Consider the following 20186-nt stretch of genomic DNA (forward strand, 5'->3'; position numbering starts at 1 on the left):
AGCAGGACAATAGCTTCTGATAAGTGGATCAAGGACATGATGATCTATAATGCGACTGACCCTGGAACTTTACACATTAAATTTTTCATACAAGCCATGAGACTGACCCTGGCTTTATTTTTGTTACATTTAAATAATACATTATTTTGCTTTTTTATATTCTGAGGGGCCTATTTATTATGCTGTGTAAAATGAAATTCACAAAAATAATGTAAAAAGCTGTTAAAAATTAATCAAGGTGTGTTTTATTTTACACCTTCCAAATGCCAGATTTGATGCTGTTACTTTACACCACTTTAGACCTTGTATAAATACATTTCAGCATAAGCCACTCTAAGGGGCATATTTATTAAGCTGAAGAAACGGTGTAAAAAATCAGTGTAAAATAAATGAAGAAGATTGCTGCCAAAACGCCAGATTTTACTCCATTATTTTATGTACGTTCTGGCGGAAGAAAAAACACCTAAAAAAATGACGCTGATTTTATGCCGTTTTTTACACAGTGAAGCCTGGCAATATGTGGCGAATTTTCTCGCTGTTTTTTACACAGCGTAATAAATATGGTGATATGTGGCAAATTTTGCAGCTGCTTTTTACACAGCAGAATTTTTCTAGAGATGCTTCATTTAGAAAAATGAACTTTTTAGAAAAATGAACAAACTATATTCTGTTCTTCTAGTCAAGGTCAATTGCAATTGCATAAGGATAATGGCATAAGGTAAATTGCAAAGGAAAGTTAGGAGGAACAATTTATTTTTTTCCTCTACCCCCCCTCTATCCAAAGGATGGAGTCCATAAGATCCAGAGACATGTTTTATAGGGATTGGTGAAGGTAGGATTTTAAGGTAACATGATGGTGGGAAAAGAATTGGTTTTCTTTAAAATATGTGGATTTGGTGCATCATCAAACAATTGCTAAATTGCTAATAACTGCATTGCACCTAATAGTTGAATGCTTATTTTATGGTTAGCATAACTGAAAAATGCAAGGGTACAATATGCCAACAAGCATCTTCCTACCTACCTTCTGTTATAGTTGTTGGGGGCTGTAGGACTATTGTCCTTTGTGCTACCCCATTAATATAGGGAACAATGTTCCTCTCTAAGGTGCTTAAATCCTGCATTTGGGGAGTAGAAAACACAAAGGATTCGTCTGTTGCAATTTGCTGCAATTCAGCAATGTCGGCCCTTTCCACCCCAATTCCAAATGTGATAATGCTGTTTAGTTTCAAAGCATTTGTAGCCTCTCTGAAGTCATCACTGGAAGGTCCAGCCGTGATGATCATTAGTGACTGAGGAACTCCTTCTTCTCTACGGCTGCCTGCTGCTGTCGTGAAAACATTCTCCACAACATAATCAAGAGCAGCCCCCAAATTCGCCTCTTCACCACCAATAAAGCGAAGGTTCTTCAAAGCTTCTACAAGCTGGCCTTTAGTGGGATTCTGAGCCAAGCTAAATTCAGTTTTGACATCATCACTATACTGTACCACTCCCACTTGCATCCGACTCCTCCCCACCTCCAGACGCCTCTGCACATAGTTCACCAGGAAGTCACGGATATAAGAAAAATCACTGCGTCCAACATTGTTTGAGCCATCAATAAGGAAAACCAAGTCAGCTGAGTCTGGTGTTAATTGATGGAGGAGTGAGGTTTTGCGGTGGATTTAGAGTTTACAGATAAAATAAAAAAAAGGAAAGTAGAGAAGAGAAAAATGCAAAGGTGAAAGTTTTAATTTATGTGCTGTGGTTGCATGCAGTACTAACATGTTTCTCTGAAACCCCATAAAGAAACATGATGCAGTGGAAGCTGCAGATTTTACCATGGACATTGCCAATTCCTGTTCAGCTACACAATGGTTTAGATTTCTGAGATATAAGCACACACTGATACCAGGCAGACTGGCAATCTGTGGATTCTGGTAAATGCCAGAGGGGTTGCTATCACTATTCACTGTCACTATTTATTGGGCTGGTGGGGGCTGTTTGGGCCTCTGCATACTTTAAATGCCAGGGCCTATTTTGAATCCCAATCAGGACCTGACTAATGAACTTGACTTGGAATTGTCAAAATTTTACATAGTCTACTTTGCTGAAATGGACAAGTTTAGCAGCGGGACAGCAACAAGACAACAGATTTAGCAGCTGCTACTGCATGGCCCTAAGGTTTAGAGACCCTAATGGTGTCCTGATTGATGCTTATTTACATGTACAAAGTATAGTATCTTTACCAAGATTTGAGACTGAGAAAGCTCTAAATTTATTTTGCCGAGTGGGGTTCTAGAACTTTTAGTTGCAACTGGAGGGCAAACATTTCTTGCAGAATACTTTGAAATCAATCATTCAATGGGTACAAATGCTGATATTTACTACAAATTTATCTTCACTGAGGGCAATAACATTGGGTGAAAAGCTTTGTCCAGGTAAAAAGTGAATGTGTGTAGATAGCAGCAGGAATAAATGCTTCTTTTCTTGGATAACATCTGCAGCAACCACTGCATAAAACATCCTTATTGCATTACAGTGACATTTCACACCAGTGTTCTGCATTCTGATAGGATAGGAGTTACCAGATCATCAATGGACCTAATCAAGGCAAGAGGTTTTTATTTGTATACCTGCAATAAAGGAGAACTTTGGTTGCCTAATGTAATATAGCTTTGATAGCTCTTCTTTTGCATAAATAAAACCCCATCTGGGTTTATGTATGAACTTTGGCAAACCATGCATTAATTTGCATGTCAAGTCTCTATTGTAGTGGTACAAAATGGACAATAGATGGATGATTAGTCACCTTGCTGGGTTACCTGGATCTGGTAAATCGATTATTCAACCAAGCAATGCAGAATCATGTTAATGAATTATACAATGCCAGTGATGACCTAAGACCTACAATCCATAAGACCAGCCCAGTGTACAAGAAGCTACTCCAAACATTGTAATCAGAGAAACATTTTCTGACCTTCAATGATATGACTGCTAGAAGCTTTGTAAATGTGTTTTAAATTATACTTCAAAGAGAATCATGGTTTTACCCACTTGCAAGTGGAAATTAGCCATTGTGCCAGGTTATCTTTGCATTAAACCCAAGATAAACCACAGGCTTTTGAGGGATTGTTCTTAATCTTGTATCCCTAAAATCTCTTTGACTCATGACTCTGATCCTTCCTTTGTTGAGTAATATAACAAAGCTTTTGGCAGGCAATGTGCAAATTAGCATATGTTTCTAGACTTCGGCTCCATTACAACATGGAAGTCAAAAAACGGAACAGTTGAAAATGTACCAATGCCTGTAAAACATTGCACTATATAACTTATGCTCAGGAGTATAACTCTTATAGCACCAATTGTTTATTTTCATTTATGAATATTACAGCCTCATTGCCATCTTAGCATTTCCTGGCATAGGGTACGTAGAGCAGATCTACAGCTCAGTCCAGTTCTACAATCTGAGCATTAGCTGATGGGCCAATGACACAACTCTTAGAACATCCTTTGCAGTGTAGATGCTGTGCATGAAGGGCACCTTGATGGCTTAAAACTGCTGGTGAGCAGTTAGTTGTGACTTAAAGGCCACAGGTTGGCATTCTTCGCTTAAATAGTAATGATGAATAAAAATATAATATCTGTGTTTTCATGATGGACATGTTCTGGCCAACGGTGGACCCTGTAAAAATGCCCTCCCTGTCTGTGTCTAAAACTGTCCCTGTTGCAGTACAAAATATTATTTTGTAATGTAGTACATTATTTAGGAATGCTAGAATATAATGCGTCCCAATTACACTGCATTTATTGGTACAAGTTCTAGAGCTGTGTTGCTGCAGTTATAGTTCATTGTGTAAGCGTGTCTAAGACTTTCTATCCATTCCCTCATTGCATGTGTCAGTCTATTCATCCATTGTAAAAGTAACAGATCATAAAACAGGGTCTTAATTTAACACATTAGCTTACATTTTTGAAGCCAACAGAAACTATTCTCAGTAACGCAGAAGATAGTTGAACATTACCCCTCTAAAACAATAAGAGCCTTAAAAAGGTCTAGTCCACAATGTTCCTCTCTGGCACTAGGGTGTGCAGTACAAATGGCCCCCCATTCTAGCATTAGTCTCTAGCTACCTGCTATCTTTTTGTTTATTTTTCCCAGTCCCCAGTCTTTATACCATGGCACAGAGTTACATTACTTTATATGTCTCAGTATTGTGCAGTCTTTATTTTCTAGGCGGTCACTGGATTGAGGTAACTGAATCATCACTGTTTTAATACAATCAACATTTATACCTTTCTGAGTGACACCACTAGATCAAGCTCAAGACACAGTGAATCTACATGAAACATGCATTTGAAACAGCTACAAAGCATTGCCTGTGGAGGCCAGTAAGCTGAGAGACACAGTTGTAATTGAGTGCACAAAGCAGGTGTACCCTTACACTCTGAATGAATTCTTTATTGAAACCCATCATTTTTTACCTCATGAATTATATAATGTCCATGGCATTTGGGTGCGTTATAGACAGAAGAGGCATCATGGAATTACAAACTCATTATGAGGTCCAGCTTAGTATTTGTTTTATCCCCCATTACCTTGATATTGGATGATGTCCTGCTATCTAGGCAAGGTGCAATGAACCGGGTTTTGCACACTGCACTGAGAATGAACTGAACGTGAATGCCGTACTTGAGATAAAGAACGCTGGAAAATCTGAGGACAAAACAGTTCAAAACTATGCTGTGGGCCTAGTGGAAAAATAATAACCAGAATGGGATGCTGCAGACTTACTAGAACTTTGACCCACATCAGGACCCAAAGTCATGCAACATCATTTTTGCTACACCACAATGCATGTGTCACCAGCCAGAAGGACCTTAATTACCTTTAATACAAGAAAGTCTATTACTTCCTTTTTTCAATCTTCTATAATTTTGTTAAAACGTATAGTTATTTAACAACTTTCACCATCTCTGTAGTTTGACACTTACCATCCTGTGCATCCACCCGGTGCATCCCTGAGAGCATGAGGCAGAATACAGCCACCAGCAGCAGGACACCACGTTCCCTCATCTTGCCGGCTATGGTAAATTAGCACCAGATGTTTGAACTAAAACACAAAGAGATTTTATTTCATTTCTGCTCTATCAACAAATGCAAAAAACATCTAACTTTAGTCAACACATGTCCTAAGGATGGAACTCTCTAAAGACTACAGAACGACTCCATCAAAGAGCATGGCTCCAATGAATGAGATCTGCCCATATTTATGGAAAGATCAGTGGCAATAAAACCAAACTTATAACTGGGTATATTTCTGTGTATTTCATGGGAAGCTCTGAAACATGTAGTTTATTAAAGCTAATAAATTAAAGGAAAAGGAAAGGTAAAAACTAAGGAAGCTTTATCAGAAAGGTCTATATAAATACAGCCATAAGCACTCACAGAAACACTGCACCAAGTTTTCTTTCAAAAGAAACAGGATTTGTTGTCTCTTTGTTTTCCTGTGCCAGAGACAAGCAGTTTTCTCCTCTCTCCCCTCTCCTGCTCCCCCCTCTCTCAAGAATGCTAAAAACTCATTGCCCCCCTTAGAAATGTGGATCTGAGCCAATCAGCAGGAAGCTTCCTCATAGTCTTACTAACTGAGCATGTACACCAGCCTTGGTCTTGGTACAGGAGCAAGGCATTATGGGAACTTTCTTTACACAGCTCAGCATTTTTTTTTCCTGTGAGGCTTCTGATCATCTGAACAGGAGAAATTTGGGGAGACTTAAGGGGACTATTGAGAGAACTGAAGGTATTCCTGCAGCTTGAGATTAACTCTTTATTAGCCTTTAATGTGGCAGCAGGCAACTGCTTTGTTTTGGGTCCTTCTCTTTTTAAAATATTGGAACAGTGATACAACTGAGCAAAGGTGTTTAACTGAACCTAGCAGTGCAGGAAGACTAATATCTACAAACAGATGCTACTGTTGTGATTTTTTTTTAATAACCTACCCCATATATGTAGTCTAGAAGCATTTAGGTAGAGGACCCCCTGATATGTTAAAGTTTATAGTTTAAGATGCCCTGAGAAGACAAAGTAAAAGAATACAGAACAATAGCTGTCTAGGTCATGGCCAGATCTAAGAGCAGATTTAGTGCCTTTATTAATGTTAAGGGAAGCCCTACAAAAAGAATGTCATTACATATACACCTCCTAATGTTTTCCCTATACAAATAAAGGGAAACCCCATTTTAATAGGGCTAATATGCCTGTAAGCCAAAACTAATATTGTAGATTAATATTTTGAAATGGAATTTAGCTACAATTTTAACAGTTTTTCTATGGCACGTGGGGCAGGCAACATTGGTACTGTTCAGCTCTCAAGTAGGTACTCTTAAATTACTCGCTATTGGCCATTAACATAGTTACAGAATAGATCTTTAGGGATTTTGCTAATATCTAACATATGGTATAAACTCTTGCACAGCTATAAAAAGGCATGCTGCACCTGGTATTTATTAGCAGCACATACTCGAGTTTAATATTTGTTAAAATTTAGAGTCAGAATGATTTATTTTCATTAATACAAAAGAAAAGGGAACCATGATATATGAAAGAATACCCCAATATGCATTCGAAAGAAACAAAAACATATTTAATGTGCTCGCCTTTTATTATTAAAATTCTAGAATTTCAATCAAATAGAATCATTAGGGAAGGAGAGGGAAAGAAAATGAGAATATGACATGGTATGTACAGTATATGCGATGGAAACATCCTTTCCCAGTGTTGGCCTGGGCCTACTAGACCCTCCAGTGAACCCTTTAAAGTTTTCTATATTTTCATATGAATGTGACCTAAAAGTAGATGAATATCTGTGGCAAAAGTAAGTGAATCCTAAGGATTATCTTATAACTTGAAGGTGAAATCAGAGTCTGGTGCTTTCAGTCAATGTGATGACAAATCAGCTGAGTGAGAGACCCTGTTATATTTAAAGAACGGGGATTGAGAAAAGCCTAATTACACGTACAACACATTTGTGGATATGTATCATAGCTTGAACAAAGGACGTGCCTGAGGATCTCAGAAAAAGTGTTGTTGATGCCCATCAAGCTAGAAAAGGTTACAAGATCTCTAAAGCGTTTGGACTGCACCAATTAACAGTCAGACAGATTGTGTACAAATGGAGGAAATTCAAGACCGTTATTACCCTACCAGGGTATCAAAGATAACTCCAACTGCAAGGTGTCTAATAGACCTAGGGGTTACAAAGGAACCCAGGGTAACTTTTAAGCAACCGAAGGCCCATCTCACATTGACAAATGCTGACATTGCTGACAGTCTACAGTTTATTATTATTATTATTATTAACATTTATTTATAAGCGCCAACATATTCCGCAGCGCTGTACAATAAGTGGGTTTCATACATTGGACATACAGAGTAACATATAAAGCAATCAATAACCGATACAAGAGGTGAAGAGGGCCCTGCGCAAAAGAGCATTCAGTCTGCAAGGAGAAAGGGTTGAGACACAAGGTGTGTTTGCTAAAGATCATGTGGACAAACCAGAAGCATACTGAAAGAATATTTATTGGATGGATGAAGCCACAATAGAACTTGTTGGCTTACTAAGGAGAAAGGAAATTTGGAGAAAGGAAAACACCTTATCCCACCAGTGAAACATGGTGGTGGGAGCAACAATGGCACGAGTCCTTCATGTGGTTAAATGGTTAAAGAAGGATAAAGTGAATGTTCTGGAATGGCCAAGTTAAAGTCCTTAATCCAATTGAAATGTTGTAGAAAGACCTAAGGCTGGTGCCACACGTGGCATTTTTACGCTGCGTTTTTTCTCAGCCTAAAAACACCGCACAAGCCACACAGCCCCTGACTATGGCGTTTTTCAGCCTAGTACTGGTGACGTAGCAAATCCCGTTTCCATGGTGCTAATAGTGCAAAATAGTAAAAAACGCAGTGTATTTCAGCTAGGTCTGGCAGCTGCCTTTGTGTAGACATAGGAATAGCTTGCTTTGCAAATACTGGCGCATTTCAGCCAACGCTTGAAAAATCCGTGCTAAGGCGTTTTCTAGCGTATTTACGCGTTGTGTGGTTTGCCTAGAGTCTTTTCAAGTTATTTCTATGATGATGATATCGGGCGTTTTTCAGCCGCTGAGAGAATTAGAAAATACGCAGCGTAAAAACGCCACGTGTGGCATCAGCCTAATGCAAGCAGTTCTGCATGAAGGAATGGGCTAAAATTTGTCCGAGTCAATGTGCAAATGTTTAGTTGCAAATTTTCCCGTTGAAATGAGTCTGGTTTTGCTCCAGGGTTCATTAATTACTTCAAATGGAAACTCTTTTGGAAGTGGTGGCATTTACTTTGTCAGTGAGAAGCATCTTCCTGGCTATGTAAGATAAAGCAGACTGCTGCAATCAGGCATAGCTGTGGTAGCCCAATCCCCACGTCTTAAGCTAGTAATACCCATTCCACAGTTACTGTTAACCATGAACTGAACAGCTTTGTCCATTTATTTAGTAAACTTAAATAAACATCATGCCCACCTGGGATTACACTGCAGCTAACATCAACTGTGAAAGTGCAGACATTTTATTTGCAGGGAAAAATATGCTTTGGCCCATGCTTTTATCTATAAGTTGAAATGAAGGCTTGGAAACCGATGTAAGGTTACTACAGAATCAATGAGTGGTCTGACTACTGACCCAGATGCCAGGTTCACAGATATAGGCATTTAATGTAACTAAAACACTAAATCATATAAGAAGAGCTTGATAATTAACAACTAGTGGTTAAAAACAATTGAAAGCTTTCTGTTAATTGTACAGATTTACACAGTGTAAGCTCTTCCCAAAAGCCAGAATGGAATGTGTTATATAACTTCTCCTCTCTCCATTATTCACAAGTCACTGAGCTAGCCGCAGATGCTGGGATCTGTAGTTTGATAATAAACAGGGCACCAAAGGCAACTAAATCATTTAGCAGCAAAGTTTAATTGCTGGCCCTAGTGTTCTACTTGACAAATAATGAAATGTTGCTTTTTCAAATGAAACAGTGTCAGAGGCACAAAAAAGGACTAGTAAATCTGATCTTGTGACTGGTACTGACCACAAGTGCCACGTCTCTCTCTCAGTCTTTGTGCCAGTAAGTGACATTACCTCAGCGCCCTTTGTGCCAGCACAAACCCTTGACACCTCTGACTATGAGCCTGCTAGAGCTGTTTTCCATATAGATGTCTAATTACAGAACTGAGTATGGAAAATACAATTATGTTTGAGTATGCAACTGACTCGCCATGAGCAGCCATGTACGCTAATGTTATATTAATAGCAAATGACAAGTAAAGCTGAATACTCCTAATTATGATGCTTAAGACAGAACACTTTAATATTTCCTGTTAAATTGTGCTTAGTATAAGCGGTGTCGGACTGGGAACCCAGGGGCCCACCAGAAAACCTTAGACCCCAGGCCCGCTTTCCAAACTATTTTTCCGTCTTTCCTCACCCAACCTCTTTATTCTCCTAGTCTCTTTTATTTAAATTCTAGCACCTCTTCTTCCATCTATTTCTCCTCTTTCTTCCCATTCAGAAATAGGGAATGACCATGAAACAGGCCAAATGGTAAGAGTAGGAGGGCCCACTTACACCTGGGCCCACCGGGCGTTTTCCTGGTATCCTGGTGGGCCAGTCCGACACTGAGTACAAGGCAATACCCATGCTGTCATAGTAACAACAGTATCTTTCTTGGCAAGCTTTAAGCAACAGAAGGAGGTGTTCATTCTGAAGTTATGTCTGGAGAATTCCATCATTAGCCATTTCTAACTGCCCCACGCCCCCAAATAATGTCAGATTGGCTGGTGTTTAGGTGGGTAAATCCAACCTAGACAGTCATCTTGCAATATAAATAGATATACAAGCACGCAGTGAACATTAAAAGGTCCAATTGCTGTGGCTAAAACCTTTTTTTTCTCAACTGTATTGTCTTTATTGAAATCAGACATCACTTCAGGAATTATAAAGTTCTTTGTTGTGGAGAATAACACACAAAAACCATTCACACATATATGATGGTTTTCACACATATTTTAATTGTCTAAAACTCTTAAACCCATTAGCTGATGGTTCTTGCAGACTGTGTTTGCTACGTCAACTGATGCCCTTTAATGTAGAGATCAACTGATTCCCATGAACACGCATGATAAAACTGCGTCGTATACTTTATTATCCTTTATTAAATCCAGGGCTTTGCCTGTATTATTCCCCCACTGCTCTGTTGCTCAATGCAGAAGATGGTTATGACATATGCAGAGCAGATGAGCAGATCTAAAGGAAAGTCAGATTCAAAGTAGGGCGCAAGTTAACATGGGCCAGCTGTTCCCCGGCACAGCTGATTCATTGCACATGTGTCTCTTGGTCTAAGCTGTGGGACCAGCACCTCACCAGGGGCCGAAAGGACGGCTGCTATTCTTACACAGCTGCGTTCTATTTCCGCCAGTCTCTGATCTCCACTCTCCCAACTCTCTACACTGGGCACATGTTCCTTCTATGATGCCAGAAAAGTCATGCATTATGTCCTGCTGCACCAAATCTCTTTAACCTCTTCTGAGATGCACTTTTTTCCTTGTCTGTTGAAACCTTCTTACTTACTGTGTCGAAAACAGGAACACACAGCATAAACTGCCAACAAGCCTATCCGGCCACTGGCACTACTAGTTATTGCAATAAATACACCTCTTTAAATTCAGTAGAGATTACAATGTACTTTTAGGTGCACATTTACTAAACCTCTATAATTTTTATTTTTTTTTAATTTTCAACCTCGCCTAAACTAATTTTGTCTAATGTCTAACATTTACTAAAAAAATCTGATAGGAAAAGTTAGAGAAAAAGTTGCAAAAGACTTTTTCGATGCTCCAAAACTGCAACTTTTTTGAATTGTCACACAAAAACCAGAATCAAAAATCTGAAAACTCATTTTTGAGACAAAAGAAGGATTTTCCAGGAAAATAAAGGGATATCTGCCACTAACTTCTACATGATCTCGGCAAGTTTTAGCCGGCAAAATTGTTGGATTCGGATTTTTACCCTTTGATATATAGTCAATCTCAAAAAAAAGTCAAATTTTTTTAGCACTAAAAAATCAGAATCAGGAAAAAAAATCTGATGGTTGAAGGCACTAGAATTGTTGCAGTAATAAGGTCAAAGTTTCAAAGTTTGCCCCTTACAAGTAACTAATAGCAACCATTTTCCAATTAGCTTATGATTGACTTGGGAAGTCTCAGTAATAGCAATAAACATCTCAGTGGTTGCCATGGGTTACTGGACTAGTCAAACATTTGCTTAATAAATAACCTAGGTCACAAAGATGTGACAATGAAATTTTAGAGTGAGTCCGAACCAAAGTTTTCCTATCCAATGACTTCACCAGTGAGTCATACATTTTCCTCTATTTTATACATGCCCCCCCCCCCCCCGAGACCTATAATTAGCCCAAACACGTTAGTATGTTTAACTAATTAAATCATTAAAGCACAGAATGTCTTATGTTGCCGGCATTATTCCTAACCTTAATTGAATAAAAGTATTTTAAATGTTGCTTTATTATAATATTCTGATTCCTTGCATTACAGTATGTTTGCCTCTTGGTTATATCAGTGTTAACATTGCAGATGTTCTATAATACTTTAGTTCTCATGTGTCCCCTGAAAACAAAAGTCAGCTATATTTCCAAGTTTCTTTTACATTTTCCACATAGACCACCCAGGCCTAGCATGTGGACAGGGATGTGGGAACAGATTTGTGTACAAGTAAAAAAAGATACTTAGAGAACATGGATATTCTACAGAAATCCTGTATGCTGCCCCACCAAAGACCATTTAGCAGCTGCACTTCCAGTGCTTTCTGGACCAGCAATAAATCCCAACAATGTATAACATACTCTCACTTATATCAACAGTGGTCAATAACTGCAGGTTGTCAGCCACTGTGTGTACATTACAAGCTGCCATACATCATTGTATATAATCATGGTGAACACTAGTATAATTTAACATTAGATTAGTAACCAACTGACCATACAAAGAGCAAAGAGCGTAAATGCCAAACCAACAAAAGAAGCTAAACCTGGCAAACAAATGCTCTGTTCATCATGGAAAAGTGCTATCTGTTTTTGATGTTTTTTGAAGTTACACCGAACATAAATCATACAAAAGCTTGCTTTGAGCAAATCTGTCCATGTACCACCCTAACCTTACCAACATGTATTTGTCCATCCACATCTGATTTTGATTCAGCTACAATGGAATGTACACAAGACATATTGTTTATGGCAAACCTGGCAAGCCCACATTCTCACTTTGTGGACTTTTTGGGAAATTTAGTGTGATACAGGCATGTTAAAGTCAAGTCATACAAAATAAGTGGGTGCATGAGAAACATACCTATGCCGAGTACTGCTTCTCCATATAGTTGTAATAATATATATATATATATATATATATATAATTATATATATTATATGGCCTGCTACAGCAACAACAGCAGCCATAAAAGTTGGAACCACAGCAGCCATAAAAGTTGGAACCACAGCTGTCATAAAAGTTGTCCCAGTTTTATTGATGGATTCCATCAAGAAAACTTTACTGTACCCCTGAACAATGTAGGTCTCTATAAAAATATATTGCATAAACCATTAATATGTAAAACCCTGCTTCATCTAAATAAACCATTTTCATAAAAATATATATTTTTTTAGTAGTATATGCCATTGGGTAATCCTAAATAGAAAATTACCATTTTAAGGATTAAGGGCCGCTTCCTGGGATAATACAATTTACAGTGCACACCAATATACCAAGGCACACATACATGCTAGGCCCCATCAGCCAAGAAAATGAGTTCTGCCTTTTGCTCCCACACTACTTCCTGTTACAGTCAGAGCTGCATTATTTCTGGTCATGTGATTTCTGAGGGAGCACCCAGCCCATCACTAAATGGTGGCTCAAGGGAAAAGATGTAAAAGGGCAGTATAATTGATATAATATATATACAGTATATATATATATATTCCAGTGCTGGACCAATGCTGTACAGGGTGATTTTCATTCAATCATCTATACACACAAGTAACTGGGCTCTGTGGATAAATGAAAATGTTAAGTCTTCAGGTTTACACAAAGACTGGGCAGATATAGATGTTTACATTTTGATTTTTCATCTGAACCAAACACATCCTTTTCTAGTCATGTCCAGATTCGCTTGAGAAAAGCGTGTGGATTATCGCACAGAAACATACTGTTTACTTAAGGCCATGGCAGGTTTACATTATGCTGAAATTTGCTGGAGATGCCTTTGATGACTGAGGCTGGGTCCCCTGCCATTAATTCCCACTATTCTATACAAGCGCCAGGAGATTCATTGGGAGAAAAACAATGACAAACATTCTGACATACAGATACAAATAAATATGATAGCCGGGGCCTTGTTTGTCACTGGAGTACTTATTAACAGCATGTTTACAACAGTCTCCCGAATTCACAGATGTCTTGAATCTTTCAGAGATTAATATATGGCAAGGTAATTAGTATCACTGCCACACATAAATAACACTAATCTCTGTAATTATGATAACGAATTTGAGTTTGACTATTCATGGAACAGATCCAAAATGCAGAAAAAAGAAAATAAATATTCTGTAAATATATATATATAACTTTGGAAACCTTGCCTTTACTTTATTTTAATATGTCAAACTTAATATTGCATAAAGGGATATTATATTGACATGATGGAATTCGAAAACTGAAAATGTTTGTTTTCATGCTGAATAAATCAATGGTACTTCTGTGATTAAAGAAGCCAATTGTTCATTAATTGGCTCATGTGGCCTAACATGTATGTGCACCCTTGGCTTGTTTGTATGCACCGTGATCCCGGGGGGTGGCCCTTAGTATGTAAAATTTAAAATTTCTATTTAGGATTACCCAGTAGTACATACTTTTAAACAAAAATTAAAAATGAAATGAAAATGATTTATTTAGATAAAACAGGATTTTACATTTGCAATATATTTTATAGAGACCTACATTTTTCAGGTGTATAGGTTTCCTTTAAGGTCCTATAACACTTACAATTAATTAAATGCTGTAAGTACAAGTCCCAGTACTGTTAGTTTATTTGAATCTTAAATTTGAACATGAATTATAATTTAGAATTTATTTTACAATGATTTCTTAACATACAAGGGTGCTCTTTATGCGTTAGAATGCCTAAGCTCCTATCTTTTCCTCGGTGGTAGCATGATGTCCTCCTTTTTCCACTGACGTATGCATCACTACCATACAAGCATGATGGAATGCAGAAAGCTCATTTATTAGTAAGATTTATAAAACAGCTAACCCTATCAAGACCATGTGAAGATGCTTGGTTATCTACTTAACTGTTTGCCTTTGCAATCCATTTACAGTAGCTGAAATGTTATGACCTTGGGACCAGGGTCTATTAATAAATGGGCAAAAGATGCATTTGCCCAGGGCCCACCAGGATAGGGGTCCCACTAGCACACCTTTCATCTGATCCTCTGCATCCTGCAGAGATGGCATACCTTTCTTTTCAATCAACTGGAAGAGCTCTACAGTATGGATATTTAACATTATTTGTTTTTTTATCTTGTGGCATCAAGATTTTGTCTTTTTTCTGCCCCCAGGACAGTTGGTCCAGGGAGGCACAACTAGGGATCATGTTTACTTCAATAAGCACACACAATTTTTTTCACTGCCTGCCGTACTGTATTGAACTCCACGTGCTTGAGGGTTATTCTATCACAAGGGTCTATGGGCTGTGGGGGCCCACCAGTGACATTTTTCCCAGGGCCCACAGGTACCTTTAAGCTGCATGCTTGGGATGCCGCAATAGCAGTGTTTACAATTCATAAGACTAGTGATGGCAGGAATAGTGGGTAAGACTGGAAATAAGAAAGCAGTTCACACAAGGCCAAGGGAGCCCTGTACATAAGACTTGCTAACATGGTTTCCTTGCATATTGCCTCCCCTTCTGCTCCTGCTTTGCATGTCCTTATTTATGAACAAGGTAGGGAATCCCTACAATGCAGCTTTGCATTCATAAATAACATGGGATTTTAAATTCCAAGGGACAAAGTAATAAAGTAAAAATGCACAATACGCCCTTTTTTGCACCTTGACCAATATGTAAATATAGGATCACTTTTTATAGATAGATATCATAATCACACAGCACACATTTCTGAGCATTACCAGGTCTCTTCAACTCTTTCACGTTGTGGGGCTCATTTCTAAACACTGGGCAAGTTTGGACCTAGGTAGTAACCCATAGTAACCAATCAGTGATTAGCTTTTTTGAGCCAGCTGCAAGTAGAACAATGCCACAGGTAACTGTCCAGGTGCAAATGTGCCCTCAATTCGACCCCAGTGAGTTCTGGGCCTGGGGTTCTGGAATGTGGGAATGGAACTTCAATGTCTCTGGGATTCCTTCTGTAAGTTTGAGAAGGACTCATTTGACTTTTTAGGAACAAAAGGAAAATGTGAAATCCAAGAAACTCCAACATTTTGGCTTACATTTGCACAATGAGCCAAAGTAAAGTGACTGCAAAATGTGCACAAGCAAATGTCAACCCCTGATGATGCAATCAATTGTAATATGAAATTTGAAGTACATAAATATATATACATTAATAAAACTTAAGAGCCTTAGCAATGAGGAGAACCATGGTGGGTGTAAAACCATGCAAATAGAATTCCAAAGCCTGGTATGAGGACAATTTGTGCTTTGGACTGAAATCCAGCAACTTTCAATATCTCCTACCAACTTAGCTAGCAGGGGGATGCCATAAATTACAGCTTCACGTTGGTTATAATACTACAAGATGATCATTATTAGCAGTTAGGTTTCATGTTCTTTTGAACAAATAAACTCTTCCCAAAGGAATCCACAGAGTTAATATTCCTCCTGGATTTGGCTTGTTAAAATATTTGCTATAAAAGTTTAATTTTTGGAGGCTGGGGGGGATTAGTTAAACATTACAGGCATCTGTCTGAGGATAATCATAGGCTTGCTTAATAATCCCTGCTCTCACACACAGCGCCTCCCCTGCTGAGTGAGCAATTCTGCCAGGGTAACTGTGTAATCATGGGATACCATGTTTCATGCAACTACCACATTACATTTACGAAGGAAACTTTGGACGACATAGCGATGTGTATGCCTTCCCAACAGCAATTCACGGTATTGCTGGTGGGAAGGCATTTTGGAGAGATTAGTCATACACAGTAGCAGAGATTTATTGCGGGCGCCTAATCTTCCCGTTAGACATAAGTCTAAGGGCAATGTAGCACAGGGAGCCAGAAACATGTTAAACTCTGTCCCAATGGCCTATGGGGAGATTAGTCATCAACGGTTAAATCTCAGCTACTGCAGGAGACTTATCTCCCTGAAGTGCCTTCCCACCGGCAATGGGAACACAAACATGTGACTTTGCTCCTGCAAGAAGCTCTGCACAACTTTGGAAAACAAAGCAACATGTATGCTTTTCCACCTGCATAAGCATGGACATAAGCTTGGTGCTCCCATTAATGCAACCCACTGTACAAACCCCCAGCATCAATAGGCACAGTGGGCACCATTTATCAGGAAAGGCAGGATGGACACATTGGCAACCATGTGGAAGTGAGGAGCATGTTTTGACACAAGTACCTAAATAAATTGCACCCATTTTAGAGCTCTCACACATAAATGGCACCTCATCTTTGACTAAACTGTCAGACTGTAAGGAGTAATATTATTTATGGTATATAAGTAGTGTGATTTCTAATTGGACACTAGGAGGAGCTTATGAGTAAGGGGAATTTCCCCAGGGTAAGGTTATATAATGGAGACATAACTTCTGCTTTGGCTGATATGAAGATAAGAAGAATAACGCTGGAGAGACTAAAACCTTCTGGCCATTATAGTGTAATGTCAACTGGATAGTCACCGATTTTTCTTTTAAGCAGCAAAGTTACATAATTTAGCATTTCTGGGCTAAAATCTGCCCCAGCTGTGCACTCACTGGTCCATGCCATGTCTGTCAGTGCACAGTGATGTCAGGGGAGAAGGATGCAAATTGCCATTTTCTCCCCCCCAGCGTAGATAGGCCAGTGAATAAAATGCCTTGTGACATGGCTTGCAGTGCTCATTTGCCCAGCACTTGCATCTGGAACATTGCTGCTTTCTAAATGTCTTACAGGATAAAAAATCTGGCACTCTCTAACTTGCGTGTCCGAATGAAGCACATATAAGGGGCCGGTGGACACCCAGATGCCTCCTTCAGCCCACCCCTAATAAATCCAGCACTTTCATACTGAACCAAGGAATTGCTGTATTCATCCTGAAAGTATTGTATGTGTTCATGCCAATGAAGAGTGCAAAGTGTGGAAAACCAAGCAGCTCATGATTGTTTTTTGTATTCTGCAAAAGCCTAGTGTTCTAGAACTCTAGAATCTCCAACAACAATCGAAAAGACCACCAATTAGACATAAATACTATGTATGCAAAGGGTTTTAGACACAATTTGCCATGTTTTTTCCATGATTTTAGGATAATTGTGGATGTGCTCTCAGTTGCACCTGATGCAACAAAATGGACACAATAGTGCAGCATGTTAAGTTGTTTAAGGCAGTAATACCCAACCAGTGGCTCATAAGCAACAAGTTGCTCACCAACCCTTTAAATTTTGCTCCCAGTGGCCTCAAAGCAAGGACTTATTTTTGAATTCTTGGTTTAGAGGGCCAAACAAAGCCTTCTGTAGGCTGCCAGTCCACATGGGGGCTACCAAATAGCCAATAACAGGCCTTATTTGGTACCCCAGCAAATTCATGGGTTGCCACTTTTTCTGGAAAAAATGTCACTTTCCCATCTCACCTTTGTTCCCTAGGCATCTAACTGCCATAAAGTAGCATTTTGCCAACCAGAGCAGTCAAATACCAGACAAGTGGCATAATTAAAAGAAAATAAATTAGCTTTTTTGCATTTATGTGCCAAGAGTAAGATGAGTTGGCATGTATCACACAGCTCACATCTCATATTGACCTTACTTTGTAACAAAAACCTTCTCCATTCAGAAGTGCAAAACATCTTCTTGGCCAGGGCCACAGATTTCTCTTACAGATTTGTAACAACAATTTATAGTCATGACCTGAAAAGAGATGCATTTACGACTTGGGAAGACACAGAACTCTAACGCCTGTATATGTAGGCTGCTATTTTCCATTACAAGTTTGGCACCATTTTTAAAGCATCATTACCACATGCCGCTCAACCTAATAGACGATAAGTACAGGCTGTTGGAAGAGCTCCTAAAAAGACACTTGTTTCTATTGTCTTCTCTTCCATAAAGCTAGCCAAATCCTCATAACGGTCATGGAACTAAAAATCTCCTTAAAAAAGCACCAAATTACATAAATGTTTATTAAAAAACACCCCCATGAATGCCTGAGTGAGATACTCTACAGCAGTGCTGTGGTACAGAGGGCCTGAATTTTTCTGGCCTCCATGGTGGAGGGCCGATAATGGAATCAGTTTTGACCACTCCCCTTCTTTAAACTGCACCCACTTCAAACCACACCCATGTCAACACAAGAGCTTTTAAGACCATACCCTCATTAATAGTGGTAGCACAGCAAAAACCCAAATGGTTGGTGCTCACTGTGGAGATATCACCCTTCATTCATATGTGAAAGAAGTTTATTTTGTCATATTAAGACACACCCTAAAATCCATATACCTCCCCTATGGGTAACACAGTAACCCCAGTACATAATAACACACCTTAGGGACCATATAATGACTATTTCCAAATGCTAACAAACTGCCTGCCAGGTCCACCTCCACAGCATACGACAGGCAGAGTATGGCACACACAGGCAGCATAGGGTAGGCAGAGTATGGCACACAGAGGCAGCATAGGGCAGGGAAGGTATGGCACAAACAGGTAGGGCAGGCAGAGTATGGCACACACAGGCAGCATAGGGCAGGGAGGGTATGGCACAAACAGGTAGGGCAGGCAGAGTATGGTACACACAGGCATCATAGGGCATACAGAGTATGGCACACACAGGCGGAGTATAGCACACAGGCAGAGTATGGCACATAGGCAGCATAGGGCAGGCAGAGTATGACACACACAGGAAGCATAGGGCAGGCAGAGTATGGTACACACAGGTATCAAACGACAGGCAGTACATACAGTGACACAATGCTGGCACTGCTCCTGCAGTCTGAGGCGTGAACAGGTGACCAACGCAGGGAGTGCACATGGCAGGGACTGAAAGGTGTGAATGATACAGGGGATTAGAGGTGTGAATATAACAGGGGTTTACAGCTTGAATCTGGGACCAGTTAATCTCAGTATTGATACCATTGAAAATTTCCACACAGGTAAGCATGGTGCTATTGTTTAAAGGTACTTGTGCCTTAACATGTGTCATTGAGCCCACCCGGAGCCCACCCACTCTGTTCTGATGAATCATTTGCGAGTGTTTCAGAAATAGACTCATTTGCTTCTAGGGAGAGGTGCAGACTTTTGCACTTTGTGAAAAATGTAGCTGATTGTGTGGCTTTTTGCACACTTAGTACATAGACAGATAGATGATGGGCACCAAGAGTTTTTCTAGCTTAAACAATGTCAACAGTCAGGTATCAGATATCCACACCAAAAAAATATTTTTAGCTGTAACAATAATCAGAAATCCAGTTGTGCCTCTCTCGGCTCATGTAGCAATCTGCCCGTGCTCTGTCTCTGCAAATTTCCCCAGCATAAATATCAGAAGGTAAAAGCAAAACATTGTCTCGGGTCACTTCACATAACAATTAATAGGAATTGGCTATAAATATGACACAGAAATGCAGTTAGCGCCTGAAACTCTAGATACCAGATACACCTTAAACCGACAGGTTGCCCCCACTTGCACATGAGGTTGGTAGCAATCAGGTGCTCATGGAAAACAACAAGAAGGGCAGGCACAGTTTTTTAACTGTTCTTTAAAGTAGGTTTAGATAAAACCAGGGACCCCCAACCTTTTTTATTTGTGAGCCACACTCAGATGTAAAAAATTATGGTGAGCCGCAGAAGCATAAGAAAAGTTCCTTGGGTATGCCAAATAAGGGCAGTGATTGGCCTGCTGAGCTGCAG

General features: G+C 39.4%; 1 protein-coding gene across 4 annotated transcripts in view; it reads right to left on the reverse strand.

The window, feature by feature from the left end:
* The window catches only part of col6a3 (collagen type VI alpha 3 chain), an 86646-nt gene that overhangs the window by 55644 nt on the left and 10816 nt on the right, over positions 1-20186 (reverse strand). For 3 of the 4 annotated variants that reach the window (XM_031893670.1, XM_002932021.5, XM_031893669.1), the window contains exons 2-3: positions 4975-5093; positions 1025-1624 (exon numbers count right to left, since the gene is read on the reverse strand). In XM_031893670.1, the coding sequence (XP_031749530.1) occupies positions 1025-1624; positions 4975-5056 (682 nt within the window). In that variant the 5' untranslated portion in view covers positions 5057-5093. The remainder of the gene's footprint in view (positions 1-1024; positions 1625-4974; positions 5094-20186) is intronic. The other variant, XM_031893671.1, reaches the window with a different exon arrangement.

This window comes from Xenopus tropicalis, chromosome 9 (genome assembly GCF_000004195.4).
Source record: "Xenopus tropicalis strain Nigerian chromosome 9, UCB_Xtro_10.0, whole genome shotgun sequence".
NCBI classification, from domain to species: Eukaryota; Metazoa; Chordata; class Amphibia; order Anura; family Pipidae; genus Xenopus; species Xenopus tropicalis.